This window comes from Epinephelus moara, chromosome 1 (genome assembly GCF_006386435.1).
Source record: "Epinephelus moara isolate mb chromosome 1, YSFRI_EMoa_1.0, whole genome shotgun sequence".
NCBI lineage: Eukaryota > Metazoa > Chordata > Actinopteri > Perciformes > Serranidae > Epinephelus > Epinephelus moara.
The window spans coordinates 43,209,800-43,235,277 of NC_065506.1; the positions used below are offsets into that span (position 1 = coordinate 43,209,800).

The following is a 25,478-nucleotide window of genomic DNA, read 5'->3' on the forward strand; positions in this document are numbered from 1 at the left end:
GCATGGCTCCTCTGTTTTCTTACGGCAACAAGCAAAGCTCTCGCGAGATGACGTCACAGCCCAGAGGTAAGGGAAATACTTAGTATGCTATTTACAGAGATAACACTGGCGATCTGAACCAGTCAGTGGCGAAAAAAAGCACTTTTAATGCACAAACTTATACGGGATGCATTTGCCCCCGTTACTGTTTTAGCTCGTTTCACGGCTGCCGGCTGCATCCGCCTCCCTCAATACTGAACCAATTTTAAAACGAGTTGTACCTATGAATCATACGCACACATACACATGGGGAAATAGGGCCCAGGTTGAAAAATACCAAAGATATCCTTTATTAGTTATCCAGACATTAAGGGAGGAGTTTTTATCGGGAGCCAAACTATCCGCAGAGGTCTCATTCTTCTTAAAAACTGACCTGGTGATATTTAAACTAGTAAAAACACTGAATAAAGCAGTGTCACTGTAAAAGATAATTGTTTTCTGATGCTCTTGTCGTGGAGGGGTCGCTTACTATGGTGGCACAGCCAAAAATGCATATGGCCCTATCTAGAGCCAGCTTTTGGTTCGTCTGTTCTGGGCTACAGTAGAAACATTGCTATGCAACATGGCAATCTTGATAAAGAAAACACAGCAAGTCTTATTTTGAGGTGATTATGCACCAACGAAAAAATACTTATTATTTTAAATTCCATTTTTGCCAATACACCCCTCTAAATCCTACACACTGGACCTTTAAAGCTCCACTTTAATACACATCTCCTCTCACAGTGTAATCATCTAAATCTCAGTTTTGTGGTGCATACTTCTGCTTTATTTATGTTCTTTCTTTTATCACTCTAGAGCACAGCGATAAAAATAACAAATGATTGTTGTTCCCGACAGGATATTTGATGGTAACAGCTAGTGACATGGTCAGCAGCGTCACTACTAACTCTTATCCTGTCCCCTGCTTTGTCTCTACACTCACTGCACAGCAGACTGCAAGTGAATCTGTCCATCAATAATAGATAGGAGCAATGCTTTGAGCTTTTGTTTAGAGTTCAGTGGTGCCTATGTAGCTGAGCCAATGTATTGTTTTGTCTGTTTGCTACACTGAGCCCACTGGAGGTAAAGGAAGTGAAATATGATGGTGCAGTTAGTAGAGAAGGACTGACGAGTCAGATCGTCTCAGATGAATTCAAAGTGAAGCACTCGTGTATGCTCAGCATACTGAGCGTGTATGTTTACTGGCATTTCAAATGCTCTGAAATAATTTAAGCAGAGCTCCGCTGACAAATTACAGCCATTAGCATACCGGAGTGTTTGGCTTGGAAAGTTTGATGTTCATTTGTATTTCTTTTGATCCTCTTTTCAACTGCGTCTGTCACATTTGAACATAAGATTTTATAAATTACACTGCGTCCTAACTCGTGAGCATTTTTTGTCTGTGCCCAATGTGCCCTGATCTTAATAGACTGTAGATGTCACTTTGCAGATGACACATACATCGAGCCACAAATTCACTTTGCTTTGTTGTATTGTCTACGTGTTCTCTTCTCTCAGACAGAACCAGCTGCTTTGTTAGCTTTGTTACACACCAGTCCATCTTCCCTGAGCAGGTCTCTCCTCGGTCTTTTATCTGTGTTGACGTGTGGCGTGCACGTTCAAGCCCGTGTCTGTGTGTGTATGTGTTAGCTTAAAAGGGGGTGTTCAGATTCCTGGCCAGTCTTCAATAAACTCAGGCTGTAGCATGTGGTGATAAGAGCCTCCATGGTGCAAACACTGGCTGGAAACTATAACTCCCTCTACACATAGTTTCCATCAAGTGTACTCATATAGTAACAAGACACTGGTCCTTTTGGGCTGTTTTCTTAAGTCAATATCAACCAGATGACAGTGGAGCAGATACTTCCACCAACGCTGTGCAGTGTAGTCAAGATATGCCAGACCCATACTGGTTTTCATTCAGGCCCCAGTACCACTTACACAGTTACACATTGTGACTGCAAGGTTTTTGGTCTCTCCTTGTCCTCATTTCCTGTTACCTATGTTGACCGAATCCCAAAGTTTGTTTACTAGAATGCTGTAGAAAACCCCTGCGTCACGTTCACCAAATCAAACAGTGCTGAGCAAACATTGCATGAATTGGTTAGTTTTTAGCAACCTAAAAAAGTGCCCACCTACAAAAATCTATATCATTTCACTTGAACACTATATTTAGAATATTTTCACAGCTTTACCTTGCTGTTAAACAGCTGTTTCCACCGGGGAACTGAGGCTATTATCTCAAAGCCACCAGACTCAACTGACAAAAACTGTAATTTTACCTTTGCAGAAGGAGTTTATGGTTTACAAGTGCCTTGATTGGTTAGTGTTTAAGGTAAAGTGGAGAAAATATTCAAAATATAGCTTACACTTAAACTGATATTGCTCTTTTAGGTAGGACTTTTGGGGGGTTAAAATATGTTTTGCTGCGGCCGTCATAGTAGCTAGCAAAGCAACACAGTACATAAGACTAGAATTTTGCCTCATGGTTGTATGCTTCCATGAAACTGTCAAGTTGCACTTACAGTTACATCCATGTCTATGAAAACATGGATGCTTCACACACACCCTCTATAGATCTATACAGTCAGCACAGTTTAAAGGTGGATACCGAAGATGAGTGTCACCAATTCAGTATCTGACCAAATGTCTCCTCCTCTGTTTCTGAGTCATGATGTTGAGTAATGGCCAGGAAAATGTTTTTGCAGAACACTGTGATGTCAGTGAATTTGACCTTTGACCTTTTGGATATAAAATGTCATCATTTTATCCTGTTAGACATTTGCGTGAAATTTTGTAATAATTAGCAAAACAATTCTGGAGTTATGGCCAAAAACATGTTTTGTGAGGTCACAGTGACCTTGACTTTTGACTGTCAACCGCCACATTCTCATCAGTCCATCCTTGAGTCCAAGTGGACATTTGTGCCAAATTTGAAGAAATTCCCTTGAGGCATTCTTGAGTTATCATGTTATGAGAATGGGATGTACGTACATACGGATGGACGGATGGACAACCTGAAAATCGCCGGTGTGGAAGTATAATAAGCAAAGCAGAAACAAGGTCGGACCACCATGTGTAGCATGGCACCAGCTGACAATGACAACAGAAATAAATAAGTTTGACATATCTCCACAATTCAAGTCAGTTGCCAGTCGTCTACCTGAAAGTGATTGTTGTTGTCAGCACAATGTCACTGTGAATCGGTATATTCTGTCTCCTACTTACTAAAAAAGTAGAGCATTCAAGCCCACGCATCAGGCACTTGTGTCCAGATGTTTTTGTCTCTGGCCATCGACAGCCATTGGTTGTAACATCTAAAGAAGGCCTTGAGGGAATTTCTTCAAATTTGGCACAAACATCCACTTGGACTCTACAATGAGCTGATTAGATTTTGGTTATCGAAGGTCAAAGTCACTATGACCTCACAAAACATTTTCTGGCCATAACTCAAGAGTTCATACATCAATTTTGACAAAATTCACATAAATGTCCAATAGAATAAAATTACAAAGTGATGACATTTTACACCCAAAATGTCAAATGTCAACTTCACTGTGACATCATAATGTTTTTCAAAACACATCTCAGGACCAGAAGAAGAAACATTTGGTCAGATACTGAATTGGTGACACCAATCTTAGGTGCCCACCTTGAAATTGTGTGGATGTTCTTTGCTGTAGGGTTGAAGATCCATTCCTTCCATTATTTTTACAGTCTATGATGTAAACTGTAACTTGAGTGGTTCACAGAGGCAAACAACAGCCAGACGTAATAAGTTTTCTTGTTGATCTTTGCCTCACATGTAGAACAAATAATGTCACATCATGTTATTTTGGGATCTTTGAGTTTTCTTTTGCAAAGAGTTTAACCTTTCCCAGGTATACATACATATACAGTATGCTATTTACAGTATATGAATGAAAAGTACATCCTATTTCATAATACAGTAGTCAAATTTTATTCAGTCAGCTTGATTTCTGTTCAGCAGGCATTAGAACTGCTCATCTGTCAGTGTACCAAGTTTTGCAATAAATACTGGCGGTGTAATATCTAATCAGAAAGCCAAATGTCCAGAGCCTCCATGGTGTTTGACTGGGCCAATAATGGAAGTTTGTTCAGTCAGCTGATTGACAAATGAACTCAGATGGTGTCATGTGAATCCAGTTTAGAGTTTCACCGCCACATCTCTCGCCAACGGAAATGAAAAGTTAATCAGTTTGTCCTTGCCACGATGCCAAGTGTTTCACAAAGTCTAATGCGCATTCATTATTAATTTTCCAAGATATCCTGCTAACAGACAAACATAATGAAATGTGGTGAAACGTAACCCCAACTTCAACTCTGATAGCGGAGGCAATACTGCATTAAAAAAAAAAAATGAAAACAGGAACTGAGGCTCAGAGGGCTGAAACATGTGTGAACAGGGTAATGAGTTTGAGAATGGCTCATCACTTATATTGCAGTCAGCCCTGCTTTCCTCCTCCACTACCATCAAATTAAACAGGATCTCTTCTTGTGACTTTTATCAACGGCTGTAAAAACTGACCACTACAATTTAATTGGTGTTGCAACGTGTGTAGGCTTGTGTTATATAAGCTGCTTTTTTATCCAAGTAACCAAAAAAAGATTTCTGAAAAGTGTCTGCTGTGAGAGTTATGTGTTTGATACAGTGTCGCAGCTCAGAGCCCGGTCTCAGAGAAATAAAATATCTTTATAATAAGTAGGTTGAGGAGTTACAGACGTCTTACTGTTGCTGTAGTTGAAACAATTGTGACCTTGAGGGGGAATAAGGGGAATGTTAAGGAGCAATTTAGTGTTTGTTGATACTGTGTGTATGTGTATGTGTGTGTGTGTGTGTGTGTGCATACAAACCTGTGCGCTCATTATTTGACAAGTTTATCATACGCTTTGCATTCATATGGCGGAGTTCAAAAGGTTCACAGTATTTCCTCCAGAGGGCTGTCCTTGAATGTTTTCTCAAATCCAGTCAGACACTTTTCATGACAAAAATATAAAGTAATGTTATGCTATCTTGAAACTTTTTTTTTTTTTAAGAAGCTCAGAAGCTCAGACTTGAACCAGACACCAAAGTTGACTGAAGTTTTGCTGTTTAAATCAAAGTGTGAAATGTTGACATGAATATGAGGTGGAAAGTAATTCGAGGAGTTTCGTGCTTTCTCGACTCGACTGATGACGAGTTATGTAAAGCTTTGATTTGATGAAAATGAAGGTTTTTAAGTAAACAAGAGCTGGTTGGACACCATTATCCAATTAGATTATGTAAGACTATATACAAAGAAGAAAGGAATTACATAAAACTTGTAATAACTGCTTTATTCCCTGCAGGTTTCTCATAGTTCTGGCCTGTCTCATCCTCAGCGTTCTGTCCACCATCGACCAGTACCAGGCCCTGGCTCACACAACACTCTTCTGGGTGGTGAGTGTTGAATTTAATTAAATTGGGAAGTAACACTTGAGTTTAACGATTAAAACATTGTTTTGTCTCTAATTTGTCTCCTTGTCAGACTGGATCTTCCTCTAAGAGAGTTTTTAGACTTAACAACTACAGATCACACAAGAAGATTTTAGGGTGTTCTTGTTCTCTTGCTTTGGTCTGAATCAGGGACTAATGTTGTTGCAAAGTTGTATAACTACCTAGAGTTGGTTCGTGTTCTCACGGCAGCATTTACAAGTGGACCAGATCAAATGCCTTGTGTGAGAAAGCTGCTCTTGATTGGTCAGAATTTCCATGCAGGAAAAATCCAGGAAGTAAAGCAAACGTTGAAGAAGAGTACACTTGCAAGATAAATGTGACACTTTCTAATGTCACAATGGAGGGACAACTACGCAGGTTGATTTTAGCGCTGCTCATCGTGGACTATATTGCTGTCATTGTTCATTTTAGTCAAACCATACAGTTTGAAAACGAGGCACGGCTCCAACTAGAAAAGAATGTTTTGATGCATTGGATGTGCTGAATGTGCATATTAAGGCAGTACAGGAGGAGGTGCACATTAACAGGGCAGGTGTGAAAGCACTCTTATCCCATTTTTACCATCTTAACCCACAGAGCTGAGAGCAGGGTTTGGGGTGAGATGAGTCAAGATTATGCTGTAGGGAATGTGGACTTTAGTTGTTTTTTTTTTTAGTTTTTTTTTTACCTGGGCCCTATTTTCTCATGTTTTGTATCTAAGTGACCACTGGGAGCAACATTTTTTTTAAACTGGTCCAATATTGATGGAGAAGGCTGCAATGAAACCACTTGGAGCATGTTTTCACCATCAATGTACATCCACTGACACTCCTTTTTCACCAACATGGAACCAGTTCTGTTCTCGTTTCTGTGCTTAATTTTTTCAAAGCATGTGGACCAAAAAAAATTAGGTCAGACTCTGAAAAATTAGTTGCAGCCGGAACAAAAAATTAGCAGGTCTTTCTCAACCTGAACCATGTCATATTCTACAGATTTGTGATGGTCTAGTACAAAATTGGGACTCAGTTGCAGTGGAAAACACAAAACAAGAACAGTTATCAACTCCAAATCTTTACTTAGACAGTCAGGGGTCAAACATGTTAAGGCATACAACGAAAACAGAAAAGTCCATTCATGGAAATCACACAAAAAGCAAAGTCCATAAATCCAACCAGAGTCAAAGGCAGGAAAACTCAGGAAGTAAAAGAAACACTGAACACAATGAGAACACATTTCAAAATAAAAGAGGAAGTAGACACACACATATGAGCATAAACTTGACAGGATATCACCAGATTGCATAGAGAGGACAAGGGAGGCAACAATGGAGAAGTCAAGTGAGAAATCGTTGTGATAAAAAAGGCAGTAGCTGGTTGATGCTTGTGTTTTTCAGATAAAAACAAATATCTGTTATAACAGAAGAAAAGCTTGTTTATTTCTGTTGTGCATTGTGCAACGTCCTCTTTTAATGACACATCCTTACAATGGTTCCAATCAAAACTGGTTGCAACATGAGTTGGACCACTAGATAATGCCAAGTTTCCAAAAATCCTGAATGAAACCGGTTCAAGAGCCACAGTTTTTTAGGGGAAAACGGGTATGAAAATGCTTGTTTCTGCCACTAATAAGCTTGGAGTGATAAATGCATATGGATACTGATATGGAAAGATTCCCTACAGAAATAAAGCCTTTTGTTGAAGAGTGAGATTCTTTTCTTTAACCAGAAACGGCTCTAAATTTGCCATCGTCAAACCCACCAGACTCCATTTAAATAAACAGCATTTTTAGGGTGTATAAAGGCAGCATAGTTTCAAATCTAACTGGATGAATTAAAGGTTGATTCAACCAAAACAGAGTCGGTGATTGTTTGAACAGAGGAAAGACACACCAATATGTTTTTTTCCAATATATATTTGGTTTCTGTCAACTTAAAATAAAGTGTGTTTTCCTATGATAAATGACGTTTTATTCAAATGGAGTCTGGTCGGTTTGGCGATAGCAATTTCGGACTGTTTTAGGATCTTATTCTTTAATCTCTGTAGGGATCCTTTTCGTAATGTTGTCAGACACTTAGATTAACAATCTAAGCCTGTCATTGGCAAAAACAAACACTTTTAGTTGATGTAAATTGACGGTGCGCACATACCTCCAGTGGTTACGTTGCAGCACTCTCGCTCAGTACCAGACCAATTTCAGAAATTGTTGTTCCCATTAGTCACTTAGACAGAAAAAAAGTGGAAAAATAGGGTCTAGATTGAAATATACCAGTTTCTCTTTGAAGCCCTGGTCAGACCACAAAGTGGCTTTGTGAAATGAATGAGTTGGTGCTGAAAACTTGTTGGTGGTTTACAGGGTTAACTACCTCAGCCACTGACAGGGTAATAAGTTAACTTAGTTCATTCAGGAGACGTATTTGTATGCTGCTCTCTTACAGCTGCAGTCTGCAGATCCATCCCGCATATCTGTTGTGGGCCAGTTTATACTCCAGCGGATCAGGGTTATATAAAGTTGGAAGGAATGACACAACTAATATGATAACTTTCTCCTGCTTAAACTCTCCGGATCTCGTTTTTCCCCAAAAGATCAGCACGACCAGAATAATATCCACTGCAGTGTGAACTCTCAAGTCATGAAGTGTCATGTAGAGTGAAGCAATCAATGACTGAAAGACTGAAATCTGAAAGTAATCCTAGCAACAGCTAAGGAGAGCTAAGAAAAAGAAGAAGAGAAGAATTGCTTTAACACCAGCTCCAAGACTTGTACTCCCATAAAGATTATATGGATTAGTGTAGCTCTTATACGGACAAAACAACTGGTGTTCCTGCATGTTAAACTGCCTCATGTTGTGTTGCATAATGAGCCAAATCTGCTCATATCTACCAAATGAAAGTCATGATGACAGGTTTAAACCTCAGTTTTATGCAATTCCACACAGTATGTATTCTAAGGCGGTAGCGGTGGTAGCAATCTCCCGTGGAAGGTATCAGTGTGCCAGTATACCATAAGAAGAGAAAAGGAAGGCAGCCAGCCCCATAAATAATGCAGGTTTCAAAACATCAAAAAAAAATCAAACAATCAGCTTCATAGATGTTTTATAAGGTGGCATGCATCCCACTTATCTTTTTGGGCCTTAAGGATATGCAGAATGTCTTTGGGCAAGAAAAATTGGATGCAAACAAAAACACTGTGTTTGTTTACAAGAAAACACCATGGTGTATCTTTAATGATCCTGATCAGTGGTCCATGAACCACATGTGTCTGACAGATACGAGGAGGGTGATTAAGAAGGGAAAAGAAAGAATCTAAATCCCCATCTTATCTAAATGTTTTCTTATAACAGCACTATTTACATTGTAGATACAGCCTGTGGCATTTTCTCCCTCCGCGGTCTCCTGATCTGATCTTCCCTTTGACTTTCACCATCTGCTCAGCACTTCTGCTTTGTCTGTTTGTTGGCTGGCATATGCAAACAGGCCTGATTCTGATCTTCTGATAGTTTTGTCCCCATTCCATGTCAAACAACTCATTTAAATACATCAAAAACGATGACAGTGCTCATAAAACAAGGCCGTTAAAGATGATTACACAATATGGAACATTTTCCACATTAAAATGTCTAAAATGACCGGACCTATGTCGTATATTTTGTTGAGTTGTGTGCTTACATTATCCCAAATGTGCACAACAATGTTCAAGCCCGATGAAATCTGCAATTTTATTCAAGACGCATGCATTTCATTTGGTCGCCTGTCAACGGTGTTATGTCCCCTTCAACACTTTCAGATGCTCTAACTACTGAACAAACATGGTAAACAACCAATAATATGGTACTGTAAATCATAAAATATCACAGCATCTTACTCAGTACCAGTAATACATTATTTTGTTTCTGCCACACAGCATCCTTTTTTCATAATTGCATGCCATTTTGAGACACAGTAATCCAGTTGAGGTAAGGTAAGGTAAGGTAAGGTAAGGTAAGGTAAACTGAGGGGCAATTTGAGATACAGACAGTGGTCATGAGTACAACAAAACAGACAGTACAATACTAGGGGCGATTGCTCTGAGACAACAAGGGAGGCTGAACTTCCCCTAAAATTTAATAGAAGAAATGGTCAAATATGCACTATTGAATTTACATTGAAATAAGAATTTAATTGCATTAAACGTGCGCTAGGATGCGTTTAACATCATGACTATGATGCTCAAACGTCAGCTGTTTATCACTAGTTTTCAAACGCGACCTCCCTGTCATGCATTCTCGTGTCAGCACGGTGGACGCGGAGCCTCCAAGCATTCCTATGAGACAGCGCTTGGACGCGGAGCCTCCAAGCATTCCTATGAGACAGCGCTGAGCAGGTTTTTTTCATGCAGCAAAGTCATTGGATAAATGCGACAAAATCGTCACTTCCAGGGAGGCTCAGCTTCCCTGGGACCTAATGGAGCGGTAGGCGGGAGAGGACGCTCTGTGTATGCATGATGATTGGAGGAATTGTCTAAAACAGTGCTGTCTGGAGTTCCTTATTTCCATAAGCCATACAGCTCATTTTCACCGTTTGTACAGCACAGTTCAGGTGTTTAAACCCATCTGAAAATCTTTGAGGTGTGTGTTGCTGTGGTTCTATGGCATGAGTGTAGTTGAAAAACAGCTTCAATTAAATGTTCCTTTTATAAGTTACTGCCTCGCTACAATATGACAAATTTTATGATGTAAACTCAAAGTGAGCTTCCCCTGTTTGAAAGACCAGCAGCCGCCACTGTACAATACATAACACACAGTATCCAGTGTCACACACTGACAGGGGTAAATCATGGCTCAAAATCATGGCAAAACCTCCGCCCTGATGGAAGCATCTGAAACTCAACATGGAAGGGATGTTGGCAGTCTGGGACCAAGTTATTGATGCATTTCTATATTGATCCATTTTAATACAGTGTGCTACTATGACAAGAGGCTCATGCCAGACACCAAGCTAATGCGTACGGTAATGTTATAATGTTACATCAGTATTATTGTTATTGTGTGACTATGTGTTTCAAAGAGTTAGTTTGGATTCAACAAAGTCACACAATAGCAGAAACAAACTAACCGAACGAGGTAGCAAGAGGCAAGAGGGTTCCTAATTTGAGCCCATTGTCCGTGGCTGTCTGGTGACCTGTCCAGGGTGTACCCTGCCTCTCTCCCAATGTCAGCTGGGATAGGCTCCAGCCTCCATGTGACCCCTAACAGGATAAATGGTTACAGACAATGAATGAATGAATATCGCAGATTGTTAAACAAAAGCAATCTACATGCACAGGAAGTTATGTGTAAACATGTATTGATTTTCTGCCGTCTCCTCTCTCGTTCTGTCCATGGACTTTGAAACAACATCTCTTGTTTACTACAGTGGATGTTGCCAAGCCACTACTCCGATCAAGACTGGCCAGAAGACATGTCCTACATCTTTCAGAGTAGCCCAGGTACCACAAGAATCAGTTCAACAGCAAGCAAAACTTAAGGATTTGAAAACAAACCTTTTAGATGTGCAAACAAAACTTATGGATGGCCAAAATGCTTTTGGGAATTGCAAGCAAAATTTATATTAATACATTTTTAATCACAAGTTTATTTCACTTGCACTATAAAGGCTCACCATTTTTTGATTGCAGTGTCAATAGTTGTGCACTCAAATCTATTTTTTTGATTGCAGCATTGATAGTTTTGCTCTTGAGTCTATTCTTTGATTGCAACATTGATAGTTGTGCTCTCGGATCTATTTTTGATTGCAGCATCAATAGTTTCTGAGTTAGAAATTGTGCTCTTGACCCTTTTCTACTTGATTGCATTATAAAGAAACAAAAGTAAAATGACATACTGTGCATTGAATAGACATTGAGTCATCATTAAGTTCTAACATTGTTTAGAAGAGATGAGAAGAGATTAATTTCTATCATAGTTTTTTGACTGGTTGTGTATTTTCAAAGATGAAGCTGCAACAATCATACGGTGATTGTGAAGATGTTATTAAAACAACAAATATCATCCCTCAGCTTCTGTTGTTTGAAAAGCAATTTCATGGGTTGATTGACCTAACTGCCATCTCACAAAGAAACAAAACAATTAAGGGTCACTTTAGTTGGCTTTCTTTTCTACAAACAATTTCAGGGCGTCCGTTAAAGGCTGGAGGGCGAAGGCTCCTCCTCTAAAGTCAATAGCAAATGGGATAAACTTAACCCTGAGACACCAGCTGCTGAGCGCAGGAACTGTTTGGGTGATGGGTGAGTCACTCAAGCTCAGACAAAAGAAAACCCCAAGAAAGGATAAAAAGGACTTTAGGATTTTCTTTGAGGAGGCCTGGAGCGTGCCACATGTGACAAGTTCACCTTGGCCTGAGGATAATGGGATGAAATGGTCATGGTGTTTCACGAGCCTGCACATCACACTCTCAAATCCTACAGGTTAATCGTTGAATTCGTAGAGATTCAGGCTCCTGTGTGTGAATCAGACCTGTAATTATGAAGAAAAGTGTGAAATTTGTTAATAAATACCACAATATCATGAAATATACATAAATGTTTGTCTGCCTTAAGTTCACCCTGGAGATATTTAATCTTCTTATTCTTCTCTTCTACACAGATAATGAATAATTAATATTTGCCATGCTACTAAACCTACCAAAATCTCAAACATTCATCTTTTCCGTCCTCCCTCCCAAAGGGACTGTTGTGTACTTTGTGCTTTCTAGTTTAGAGATTTGCTCTGACCCTGCCACTCTTTCATTCTCTCCTCCCCCACCACAGAAGCGTCCTCTTTGTCGTGTCTCTTTCTTCCTGCACACTCAAGGTTAAGAGAGACCACTGTGTTCTTTACTTGGAGATGCAGCGCTGGCTGACAGTGTTTGTAGTAGTGTGTTTGGCCAGATGCTTGGCAGTTTGCCCAAAGGCTGCGCATTCCCAAAAGGCCTTGTTTGTTTGGTCTTTTTTTGAGGATCCAAAAATGAGTGTAAACTTCCCAAAAAAGTATTGCTACATTTTATTTCATTGTGCAAACAAAGCCTGGCAATGTGTTTTATTTACAGTTTTAAGTCGCTTATGAATGCAAATTGCTTCACTGGGACGGGAGGATGAACAAAGGTTGAGGACAGAGGGATGATGAGGGTCAAAGTTGGAGAGTGAGATGAAATAAGGGTCGGGCAGAGCCGGGGGTTGAATGAGGATTGATGATGGGTTTAGGTCGAAAGATGTTGTGAAGCAGAACTCAGGGAGTGAGACTCAGTGTGGAGGCAATGACTAGAAGAGGTATCCTAGTTTTATTGTCCCCCTTGTGGCTCCTGTAATGAGACAGAAGGAGGCGAGGAAGCAGAGAAGGGGGGATTTGAGGGGTGAGGGATGTGAGAGCTGAGAGATACGGCAGAGAAAGCTGTTAGGCACAGGTATATGGATAATAACGAGGATTGGTCTTTGTTCCGAAGCACACGATGATTTATAATTAACTTGTAAGTTTCTAACCAGGTGTGACATAGCTGGAAACTGTTAATGAGAGCAGAGCCTAATAGACAGAGAACACCTGCAGCAGCATGATGCAATATCAATAAACAAGAAGCCACGATGAAGAGCAGCATTATAATAACGTCCAAAGAACAAATCTAAAGGCACAGAAACAACTTCCTAAAGTAATGGGTTTTTATGCTTCAAAGACTAATTTATAGAAATCATCCAAAGTCCTGTTTTCACCCCCTGCACCGACAATAAAACATTGTGAAGCTAAGCAGGTGATGAATAATAATCTTGTAACCCTAATATCTGTTTGTCAAAGTCCAAAAAAATGGGAATTTTATAATAGACATCTTTTAAACAGGCTACTCATTTCCCTGCAGTAATTATCACATATCATCTGGTCAAACTGATGAGCTCGGCCCATTTAAATCTACTCAGACATTGGGCACAAGAGCAAGACCCTATCTGACCTGTGTAGAAGAGTACATTGGGACCTGGTCTCACTTCGGTCCCAAATCGGGTCTCATTTCCTCAGAACTGAGTGGACCCATAATGGCGTGCTCTTCATTAGCAGATGGAATTTTCTCAAGTCATGCTTTAGCTGTTTAAAGGGAACCTATTGTGCTTTTTCTTATTTCCTGTTATATATGTGATGTGATAGTGTCGAATGCTCATATTAATCAAGGCCAAAGTTTGAGCAAAAACGTCTGTTAGACCGTTCTGGACTCTGTTCCCAGTGTTATTTTCTACTTTCAAGACAGGCTAATGTCTTTATATGGTCATCCAGACCGTTCTCATTCTGAACTCATCCAATACCGCTGCTTGGTCAGTGATTTTGGCATCAGACAGTGATGCAAAATGGCACCTTTTGCGGCAGTATGATATGCCGCCACACGTCGTTATAAACTGATGCCGCCCAGCAGCATGTTATACTGCCATGAGAGGTGCATCAGTGTATTTCGCTGCTGGATGGCATCAGCTTGAAATGCTGCATCCAACAACGTCGTGTGAGGGGCTGGGAAGTCCCAAGCGTGGGCGGGAGGGATGGGTTCAACCGGTGTTCGCTTCCCGTGTGAATGTTGAGCCACACCATGGTGTTTTTTTTTCTAAAGCTAACCAACTGCATTTGTCGCACAAGGAAATAAACATAAAAACACGGGCTTTTACTGACGTTGTATGTTTGTTTTGAAAAAGACTGTATGCTCTAACAAGCAGAAATCATACATTTCCTGTGAAAAATAAAGTGTGTTTTGAAAAGACACAAGCATGTAACAAGTGTGAATTGACACAAGATCTCGGCGCGTCAACAACAGACTCAGAGGATACCTAACGCATTAGAGGTGAAAGTCCACTGACAAAACGGTGACATTTGATGAGTTGGGATGAGAACATGTTGGGTCATGTACTCCAGGCATGCTGCTACAAGTGTTTACATTATGTAGCACACACTGCCACATAGTACTTTGTTGCTAGTACTGTTTATTCGTCCTCAATTTTGGTTCATATTCCAACTTGAACATGTCAGGTTTGGCAGATTTTGGTGTAAAAGCTTTTGTATGTGATTTTTCACTGTAGAGATTGGGGCTATACTCAGTTAAAGCCATTCCCTCGGCTGCAGCTATGGTCCAGAGACACCGAGAGTGCAGATGTGGAAGACCTTGAAATGCTGAAACCAATCAGAGTTAAAACGAAGCATCTCAGACCCGGGGTGAATATAAGTATATTCATGCAGACAATATGAGGAAAATTAAGTGTGTTTTGAACATTAAAGCATGTAAACTTGTTCTAATAGAAACCCAAAATACAAGTATGAGCCTGGAAATGACCATAATAGGTCCCCTTTAAACTTTTAATATCGATCAGGAGAGAATATTTATTTACATGTGCACATAAGTATGAGAAATGTGAAAAGTCTTTGGCGATTAGACCCCATCGTGATGTCATCTATTCCAGGACGCTGGTAAAGACGTAGTAGATAAGGGAACTACCCCCTAATCTGATGAGGAATGAGTTTTTCATAAGCTTGTCCGGGGCTCTGGATAAGGTGACTGGAGGTGAATGGGGTGGAGGAGGACGCAACAATTCTGCCTTAAATGACAGCTGACAGGAGCAGAGAGGAGAACAGATTTGAAGATTGGCAGCAGCAGCATGGATGGCTGAAGGAGATTGTGGCAAAGTTTGATTGGCTAACCAGAGGAGGGAGCACCAATAGTCAGCTGATTGATGGAAGTGGTGGAAGTGGGACTGAGAGAGAATTGTAAATGGATATAGCATAAAGAAAGTCCTTCTGATTGAACTTGTGCTGAGCTTCATTACTCTGAGCACTTTAAAGATTTCTCTTCCAAGTTGGCTTAAAAGCTGAGCTCGACGGATCATCCTTGATTGTGGAAACAGCAGTTGACAACACTGTAAACTGAAGTTTCACTTTCTGGACTTTTAACAGTCTTGTTTCAAGGTCAAAAATGAATCGTCACAAATTTTAAGGCAACATCCACAGTCTGGTGACAACTGTGAAAATTTGTGTTATACAGTCAGAGTAAGTGGACACCAAAGTCAGAGCAAAGTGTCCAGCTCAACTAAAAACAACTGTTTGATTCTCCTCTATGCCCTCTTTCTCTCCCGTCCTGCTTGCAAATGTGTTGCTTTTTGGATAGACCATTTGTTTTTCAACCTTGAAGTAGAAATCCTCAGTGAATAAATTAAGAAATACAACATTTTACATACTCGCTTCCAAGAACACAGTTTAACATATTATTAATCCAATTTTTGTTTTACAAGACGTGCTGTTTTATATTCACTGACGTTTTAATCTTTGGCTCTCGTGAAGGAAAAACACCTCCAGTGATTCAGAGCTGAAAACGTCTCCTGCTGTACAACACGAAAACACATCCTCTGCCCGAATCCCCCAGTTTGTTCCCTCCCGTCATTCACTCCAAAAATGATTGTGTCACCATTAAAAATCTATGAAAGGGCATTGATTCACTCTCAGACAGCTTCATTTCAGAATGCTTGTCAGTGATTAAGAGACGTGTGGAGGTAATTGCATTCCCATTCACATCAGTTCATTAATTTCCACGTGTTGTTGTAATTGTGTGCTGTAATTGATTTTTTTGTAATCCATTTGTCCTCCAGGAGCAGAGGAGGAAACTTGTGAGGAATTGAAATGGAGCAGCTTTAATTGAGAAGCTTTAATTGTGTGGGCCTCATGTTAGACACATGCTGTTGTGACTTGTTTCAGTTAATGTCATGCGAATTAAGAAATAATAAGGAGAACAGGAAAGAGAAGAAAAGGGACAAAGCAATCCAGATGTGACTGGAAATACGTATGCTGGCAGCAGATGGGTAGCTTAGCTTAGCATAAAAACTGAAAAAGGAAATTCCTTACATGGCTCTGCCTAAAGGGGACAAAATCATCCCACCAGCACCTCTAAAAATCACTAATTGACAATCCATACAAAACCTGAAGTGTAAAAATGACATGCTTTCATGGGGGTTATGCGTGTGATTATTCCCTGTCGTCACTGTGAGGTTGCCAGACAATGAGCAGAGACTCCGCCAGGCCTTGAAATAGTCTGGCACAAAACACATTGTTAAACCACCACAGCATGCCGTTTTTTTTTTTTTACATTACAGGTTTTGTACGGATTAAACAAATTAGATATGACTAAATTAGTGAGCTTTAGAGATGCTGGTAGGCAGATTTTGCTGCTGTTGGATGGAGCCAGGCTAATTGTGTCCCCCTGTCTACAGATATGAAAGTGGTGTGTATGTTGTCATCTAATTCTTAGTGGGAGAGCAAATTAGTGCATTTCCTAACATTTTTAATGTCGGGATAAAGTAAAATCTTATAAACACTGCCTCCCTCCTTGAAGGGAAAGACAGCCCAAGCAGAACTGGAGCCATCCTTATCATAACTCCCCTACTATAAGGCTGCTTTCAGAACTAGAGTTGTCTCCTTTGGTCTGAATCAGGGACTCATTTTGTTACAAAGTTGTATAATTGCCTAGAGTTGGTTCGTGTTCTCACGGCAGCATTTACAAGAGGACCAGATCAAATGCCTTGTGTGAGAAAGCTGCTCTTGATTGGTCAGAATTTCCATGTGGGAAAAATCCAGGAAGTAAACCAAACGAAGAAGAGTACACTTGTAAGATAAATGTGACACTTTCTAATGTCACAATGGAGGGACAACTACGCAGGTTGATTTTAGCGCTGCTCATCGTGGACTATATTGCTGTCATTGTTCATTTTAGTCAAACCAATGTGTCATGTGACTGCAGTTGGTTCGATTTGACCGAGACCACCTCTTCAAGAAGGTCTTGGTCTGGTTGTTTTTGGTGCGCTCCCGAATGTGATTGCTGTGTTCACACTCGCCCAAACAAACCACTTAGGGGGCAAATGAACTTGAGTTTGATTGAACATAGGTGCTATATCGTAGACAACTGGACTTGCTTGCGTTTCTTGAAGATGTCTCGCCTTTCATCCAAGAAGCTTCTTCTTCAGTTTCTTGGATGAAAGGCGAAACATCTCCAAGAAACGCAAGCAGGTCCAGTTGCCTGCGATATAGCACCTATGATTACCATGACCTGGATGACTGAGAATCTTCACGATCTCCTCGATTGAACCGAACCAATCAGGGCAGGTGTGAAAGCACCCTTAGAAAAACTAACATCAGAGTACATTGCGTCATCTTGGTCACGCCCTGTGAGTCGGCTACCCAGCCTGCCAGCCGTTACTGCTCACTGCTGCTGGTGTGTGCTTTGTGCTAATAGTAGCTGCTGTTCTTTGCTAGATGAGAGGCTTTCTCTGCACAGCGGCTCGTTCTTCGTTTTAGGGAATGGGTGTGCTTTGTGCTACTTGGTTAGCTCCTAACCAGAGTCTGACGCTTGGCAGTGGTTATCTTGTTCTTCTGCTGACGGTGTGTGCTTTGTGGTACTTGCTAACAAAAGTCCGTTGCCGTGCAGCAGCTTGTTCTTTGACTTTTGCTTTACCCAGACTTTTTTCCTTTAAGACAATGAAATTAACAAAAATTAATACTACGAAAGTATTTGTTTAGGTTACAGAATCAGTTTTTCCATCTCTCAGGTGTAGCAGCTGTAATAAAGAATGAATCAATGGTGTGGTACAAATTAAACAGTGACGAATGGTGCGGCTGCTGATTGAGAATCAATAATCCTTAATGAATTACCGTGACAGGTTTGTGTGAGAAGCTGCACTTAACAAAAAAAGAGGAAGTTGTTAGAATAGTTGTGCAACCCATCACATCTATAATTTAACAGTATCTGTTTTAAAGCATACTTTTCTGTGTGAGCTGCTGTTCAGGTGTTGTTGCACTGAATCACCTGCAGCATCTGATGTTATGTTTTTTTCCCCACATGTCCTTCTCCCTCATTTGTCTGCTCCGTTTTCCTCATTTCTCTGACAGGAGATCGTCCTTGTGGTGTTCTTTGGTGTGGAATATTTTGTCCGCCTCTGGTCAGCAGGCTGCCGCAGTAAATATGTTGGCATCTGTGGCCGACTACGCTTTGCCAGGAAGCCAATATCTATTATAGGTGGGAACACAACCCCCATACACACGCGTATCTCTACACATGCACACAAACAGACATATCACTTGCCACCCACACACAGCATTTAAACAATATCTGTAATATATCCTGAGCTTCATCCCAGAATGAGATATCGCAGACAAATTCAGCATGAAATTAAAACTGTCAGTGCAAATGCTTTTTCTGCCTTCAGGTTTTTATTCTTAAAATTGGCACCTCCAGGTGATTTTTTAAATATGCAGCAATGCATATTAACGTTAATATTATTTGTAACCCGTCTCACCTCAATCGATTTATACAATCATTTTGTAATGGAAACCAGTGATAATTTCTTAATAGTGCACTTTCTTCTTTGGCTTTCCCAAACCTCATATGGAGGACATTGCTTTCTCTTGTTAAGCTGCACATCCTCATACTGAACATGTTCTTGTGCCATATTTATACTTAAAGCCTCTCTTTCTCTATCAATACAGATCTGATTGTAGTTGTTGCCTCAATAGTTGTGCTGTCAGTGGGCTCCAAAGGTCAAGTCTTTGCCACCTCTGCTGTAAGGTAAGAGACAGTGTATGTGAAGGAGGAAACAATATAGTCTAAAGTATGTGGGCACCTTGTGTAATCCTGGTTTAGCGGCTGGTAAAGGAAAATTGAACACTAGAGCATGTGATGTCGTTTGAGACAATAATGTACTTCTAACTTTGCAGCTGCAGTTTGGGGAAGTACAGTACGGTGGCCAACAAGGGCAAACACGCCACAATGGCACAAAACAATTCCATTAAGAGGAAATAAACTAGCAAGGACCATGGGCTCTAGTTTTGCAGACCGGGTCGCCAACTGGGTGTGGCCAGGCGGATTTTGCAAGTTTGGCACACCGTGTGCGCTGACGCAGCTACTCCTCTTTCCCACCTCCGTCCCTCCTACCTGTGCAAGTCGGAAAGAGGGAGGAGAGAAGGCGTGGAGTGGGTTTTACACACATCACACCAATCAAATGAGCCCCTCTCNCTTTTCTAAGATGACAGATGCTGAATATATACTCCCTATCTGATGCTGTGGCTGTTTGTGGTTGGCTGAGAGCTGGATCTGTTGACACCTCCCCCTGCTGCGCCACCACACCCATCTCAGCGCACCTCAGTCTGCCAAACTACCAAACTGAGCGCGCCTCGGGTTCACTGCTCGAAACTAGCTCTGCGCGGGGTTCACCACCGTGTGCCACCCTGCACCACCCTGCACCACCCTGCGCCGCGCCACAACAATATTTCGTTTAAATGTTTAAGTGTAATTCAGGAGGTGTTAGTTGTTGAGGACTGGTGAATTGATGTAAGTGAGGGTGGAGGTTGGAGGAGGGATGTCTTCTGTTAGGTTGATCTGGGAGGATGTACTGGAGATCGGGCAGAGGGAGACACAGTGTGAGGGTTCCGTGTCAGGCTATCTGAGCTGATGATGGTACCTAGAATGAGACATGGGAGACGTATGCACCAGATTGAATAAGAAAAGATGAGGTGAGATGGGAAGACAGGATGAAGGAATGTCGGTAGAGGTAGGGAGGATGATGGATGAAGGAAAGGGAAAGGGAGGGTGGGTTGAGAAATCTGAGACAAACACAGCAAGATGGGTTGACCAGGTATGAGTAGGCTTGGCAGGTAATCAGAGGTGTGGTTGACACGTGGCCCTGCTCCTGAACCAAAGGTAACTTCATGTGCTGCAGTCTCAGAAACAATGCCAATTCAAAAAGTAACGTAAAAATTCCAAAAACAAATACGAAAACAGAAAATGATAAAATATAGGAACAATATAAAGTCAGAGAACACAAACCCCAGAAACAAATGCAACAGAAAAATGCATCACAATCAAAGCTCTGCAGGCCTGTAGAGGGGGATATGTAAATCCGTTGCTCTTTTCTAATATTGTCAAAGGTCAAATGTAAAAAGATATGTACCTTTTTATGTGGACTCTTTACTACACTTTTCTTCTCCTTCAAAAGCAAACTCTCGTCTGCTTTCTTTCTCTCCAGAAGTGCAAAATCAAGCTGTTCTACTTAGCACTCCCCCTTTAAAAGAGAACCTCTGTTGTGTTTCCATTTTTCTGTTGCATTTCCTTCAGGGGTTTGTGTGTTTTTGAATTGTTTCTGAGGCTGCAGCTCGTTTCTCCCAAAGGAAAAGTTGTGGGCCATTATAGCACATTTTCTCTTGTTGGCCACCGTAGGGAAGCCCCTGCCTTATTTCAGCACGACACTACCCCACTGCGCAAAGCCAGGTCACATGAAGAAATGTTTTTCCCACTTTGGTGTGAGAGGGCTTGCCCAACCTGCACAGGTCCCCGACCTCAGACCTTATCTAACACCTCTGGGAGGAAGTGGCCAACTGTGACCTCACTAATGGAGCACATCCTGCAGGCTCCATGTAAGGAGTTTTCCCAGAAGAGTAAAGATTATTACAAGAGCAGATAAATGGTCATGGTTTTTAAGCCACATATAGGAATAATATTTGGGTGTCTACATGTTTTTGTCCTTACTTAAACTATATGCATTTGGTCTGAATATCAGCATTTGAAAACTTTTTGTTATTCTCCAGAGGGATTCGCTTCCTGCAGATCCTGCGAATGCTCCACGTGGATCGACAGGGAGGAACCTGGCGTCTTCTCGGCTCTGTCGTCTTCATCCATCGGCAGGTACCCAATCACAACCCTGTCTCCTAGAAACTATATTTGTATATCACGAAATTGCTTTCATAATTATGTTGTGGTGACAACGTAATTGCTGCCTGGATTATGTTTAGAGACAAGGTTTCTTTGAGGAGGTAACACTCCTGTCTGTGGTTACATTTACGCAACAAAAGTACTCTGGTTAAGGCTCGGGAAAGATCATGATTTCAGTGATAATAAAAAATAAAAGGCTGTATGGATGGTGTGTTACACGATTGCCTATTTCTACAGAAAAAAACAAGATATGTTGTTAGCGAACATTTCGCTGATACGTTCAGTATCAACATTTTCACGTCTTGCTGCATACGTTAATTAGCAACATTTCCTCATCGCGTTAATAGAAAAAGTAACTCGCTCTGCTCTTTGTGGTTTGAAATTAGTTGTATATAAATATAATTTGTAGAAGACAAGGCTGTTTTGAGATCACATCACATTTTCAATTCCAGAGCCGTGGGGCTTCTGATTGTTATTAGTAAGCTGGAGGCTTTCTGTCAGGGGATTTATTGCCTCTTCTCGTCATGTATTTTTTTTCACTACTACACGGTGCAGAGCTTCCAGGTGGGAATGCATATTACAGCCAAATGAATATTCAGCAGGGCTGGAAGAAAAGAGCCACTGTGCAGTAGGTTATGGCCATAAACTCTTCTGCTGTAGATGACTGTAACCCCTCCAGAGTGTCATTCAGCTGAGAGACAGAGATGGCTGTGATTATCCCCACTGGTTACTGCCGTTGTCTTTGAGGTGTGTGTGAGAACACACAGTGATGAAGGTGTGCAGAGTGTCAGGGATGTTGCTCATCCAGTACCACATGCTGTGCTTTGGTGTATTGGCCTTGGCTGATGACCATATTGCTTCTTGCTGAGGCCCATCATTAACAGCCATTGACCTCAGCTGGGAAGAAAGAGTGTGTTGGTACTGGCAGATACTGGGGCCCTTTTCTGTGCAGATTCCCAACAGCTACACTGTGTGTCACACTGCATGAAATAGCAGCTATAGAGGGCACTTATGAGTGAGGATGTCACATAAAAGTGTGACCTTTTTTTGCCATTACCAGGAAAGACACTGATTGATCGCGATAGCTCATTAAGCTGTTGTTATGAACTGTTTTCCTGCAAATGCATGACATCTCTAGCCTGACATCATCAGACCAAATCGTGTTAGTCTTGAACCTCTCAGTTCATTTTCAATTTCCAAGAAGTGTTTTCAGCGGCAGTAGATCAAAATGCCTCTGGACCTACGACCAATCAGAGCAGCAAAACATGTGTGAAGGAGAAATGTAAAAGATAGACAGAAAGCTTTATTGTCATTGTATATTAAATATAATCACATTACAGGTGCCATTCCATTAGCATTAAAAAAAAGCAAAAGCAAATGATAAAATAAATAAAAACAATAAAAGACAGTGGTTAACAATATCGCACAGTGTAGATACTGCATATGATAATTGTTTGTTTAGCGTTCTTACAGCCCAGGGAAAGAAACTGTTTGTTTGTCTGAAGGTGCGGGAAATGTAATCAGACTACAACGTGCAGAAATATCCTGTGATAGGGTCGCCTCAAAATATATGTGAAAGTGTGTTCCCTTTTTTGCTATCTGAATTTGAAAATAGTACTTCAACAGAAAGTTCCCTCTGTGTTGTTTGAAAACACCTCAGCGGTGCTCCTGTTTACTAAGCTAGGTTTTTGCTGTGGTGTTCAGCAACACAAGGATGAATGTATTTCATGTCAAGTACAAAGGCTGCACAAGTTGTCAGTCATCGTCTGTAACAAGCCCTTTATTAGATAAATGGTTGTGATTGGCCCAACGGGGCCAAGTTGGGTAAAAATCTGTCTAAAAGGCAGGGGGCAGGCGCATCTGCTCGAGCAAACAAAACATGAGCTCACAGATTCATCTGGTTCCCAGGCTGTAACATCCCACAAACAATCACCGTGTACAATAAAACAGATGGTGCATTCTTTATTAAATGAATAAAAGATGCAAATGGGTGAAAGATATATCAAATAAATTCAGATAAAGACAGTAACGGTTACTTTTATTTCACAGCTATCTTACTACACATCTTGTGCTACTGAACCCACCATTAAAAAACAGTGTAGGGAATGTGTGGCAAAGGTATGGGCCATCGGTTCCCAGCCTTTAAAGCAGGTGAAAACAAAGTGACCGCCTTGATGGGTTAAGGCCTTGGGAGTGTGTGTTCCCTTCTTAGACTGCTTCATTTAAAGTACTTTATAGAGCCCTAAAGAGGTGAAATCATCCAAAATTTCAGGGGAAACTGGCAAGAAATGAAATAAAATTAGAAGAAATTATAGCTGCTGCGCAGCAATGGTCGGTGCCGGGCAATTTTAGGCAAAATTAGGCAATTCTGAGCAACACACACACTAAAACAAAGCATATCACAAGATAGAAGTTACATCATATAATTATGGCATGCCCTTCAAATTGTGGATGAGTGGCTGAAGTGATCAGACTCATAATATACAAAGGAAAGAAAAAACTCAAGAACAAGAAAGTAAGAATAACATTAACTGCTAGCAATTATGAACAAACTGGCCTGATCTAGCTTAACCTTAGTAGTCTCTAACCCACATAGCATGATGCCTGAACATAGGACTTTCACATTAGAATGCCCGTTCTGCCTTAGCTGAGGCTTGAACTCACAACTTCTGAGACTGAGGTCTGTCTTCTATCTCACTGAGCTAATTGGCAAGTGACAGTTCAGGTTCAAAGCAAATTTCAAAGTGAAAGTTCTGAAGCTGTAGCACATATGGTTGATTTGTTATGAAGTTTTGAAATTTAGAGGCTTGCTGTAGCGCCACCATCAGGACTATTGTCTTGTGTTTCCAGTTGAGGACATCTGGCATGGGACTGGACCTTTATGAAAAGTTTGGCTAGATTTTTCATATGGAAATGTTGCACGAGCTGAGGCTTGAACTCACAATCTTCAACACCAAGAACCATCCTCTTTCTCACTGAGCTAATTGGCAAACAGAAATGTCACATGTAGCTTCACAGATTGACTAAGCCAGTCACCTGTGTGCAAGACAGCAGCTGTTAGTGTGTAAAGGCTGTCAAAAATTCAGTTATTAAGACAAAAATCTGAAAATACACAAATTGCATCTAGACAGCATGGAGATGTTGGTAATTTGTTTTTAACAATGATTTATTGGCTCCATAAGTGAAAAACTGATGTTTAAAATTGCCATTTTTGCATTGACTCCAACTGTTCGCATGAGAGCAAAATTCAAAATGCTGTAAAGAATTCAGTTTTTGAGATAAAATTCTGATATTTTCCAAACATCATCTACCATGACTCCAAAATTTTGTCATTTTTTTTAATGAACATTGAAAATGTATTTAGCAAGAATTTGCAAGTATATGTTTATACTACCGTTTACAGTCAAACATTTTGATGCACTGTAGGCTCAATTTTCGATAAATAAAAATCTGTGTGGATCGTTTGTGTAGGACAGTCTGAAGATGCTCTGTAGCAAGTTTGGTGTCAATTGAGCAAAAACTGTGGGAGGAGATAGGTTTAATAAGTTTTATAGTTTTTGAAAAAAACAGTGATGGACTTCATAATTTGCAATAGGTTTAAATGTACAAAAGTTTCTTCAGTATTGGGGCTACATTTTAGTGAAAGTTACAAATCTGTAGCACATATGGTTGATTTGTTGTGAATTTTCAAAATTTTGAACTTTAGAGGCTTGCTGTAGCGCCACCATCAGGACTATTGGCCTGTTTTTGCAGCTGAGGCAATCTGGCATGGAACTGGACCGTTGTGCAAAGTTTGGTGATTTTTCACGCATGGGAAGTAGGTTTTCCTCTGGCTTTTCCTCCCCTGGCAGCTTAGGCTGCCCGGCCCCTAATTAACAAAATCTGTGTAGCAGAGTATTACTCCATGAATTCATCTTCTGAACCCCTCATAATAAATACTATGCCTTGGAAACCTGCAGTTTAGACTATTTAAAGTAGCAAGATGGAATTAAAATTCATATTATGTTTCCTCCATTACCCTACACCTACATTTACCATGCATAATCAGAATCAGAATCAGAATCAGAATCAGAAATACTTTATTGATCCCCGAGGGGAAATTATTTATGTTACAGGTGCTCCTTGCAAGAGAGGAAAGATACGTGAAAATATAAGAAATTTAAACAATAGTATTTACAGATATATAGTTAAATAAACAGGAATTATTAACAAACATAAACGTAAATAAATATATATATATATATATACATATATATATATATATA

The 25,478-nt window shown here is 40.6% G+C and overlaps 1 protein-coding gene across 1 annotated transcript in view; it reads left to right on the plus strand.

The window, feature by feature from the left end:
- kcnq1.1 (potassium voltage-gated channel, KQT-like subfamily, member 1.1) overlaps positions 1 to 25,478 on the plus strand; it is a 74,874-nt gene that overhangs the window by 7,145 nt on the left and 42,251 nt on the right. The window contains exons 2-5 of the mRNA XM_050047837.1: positions 5,371 to 5,461; positions 18,399 to 18,525; positions 18,996 to 19,074; positions 21,090 to 21,186. Of these exons, the coding sequence (XP_049903794.1) occupies positions 5,371 to 5,461; positions 18,399 to 18,525; positions 18,996 to 19,074; positions 21,090 to 21,186 (394 nt within the window). The remainder of the gene's footprint in view (positions 1 to 5,370; positions 5,462 to 18,398; positions 18,526 to 18,995; positions 19,075 to 21,089; positions 21,187 to 25,478) is intronic.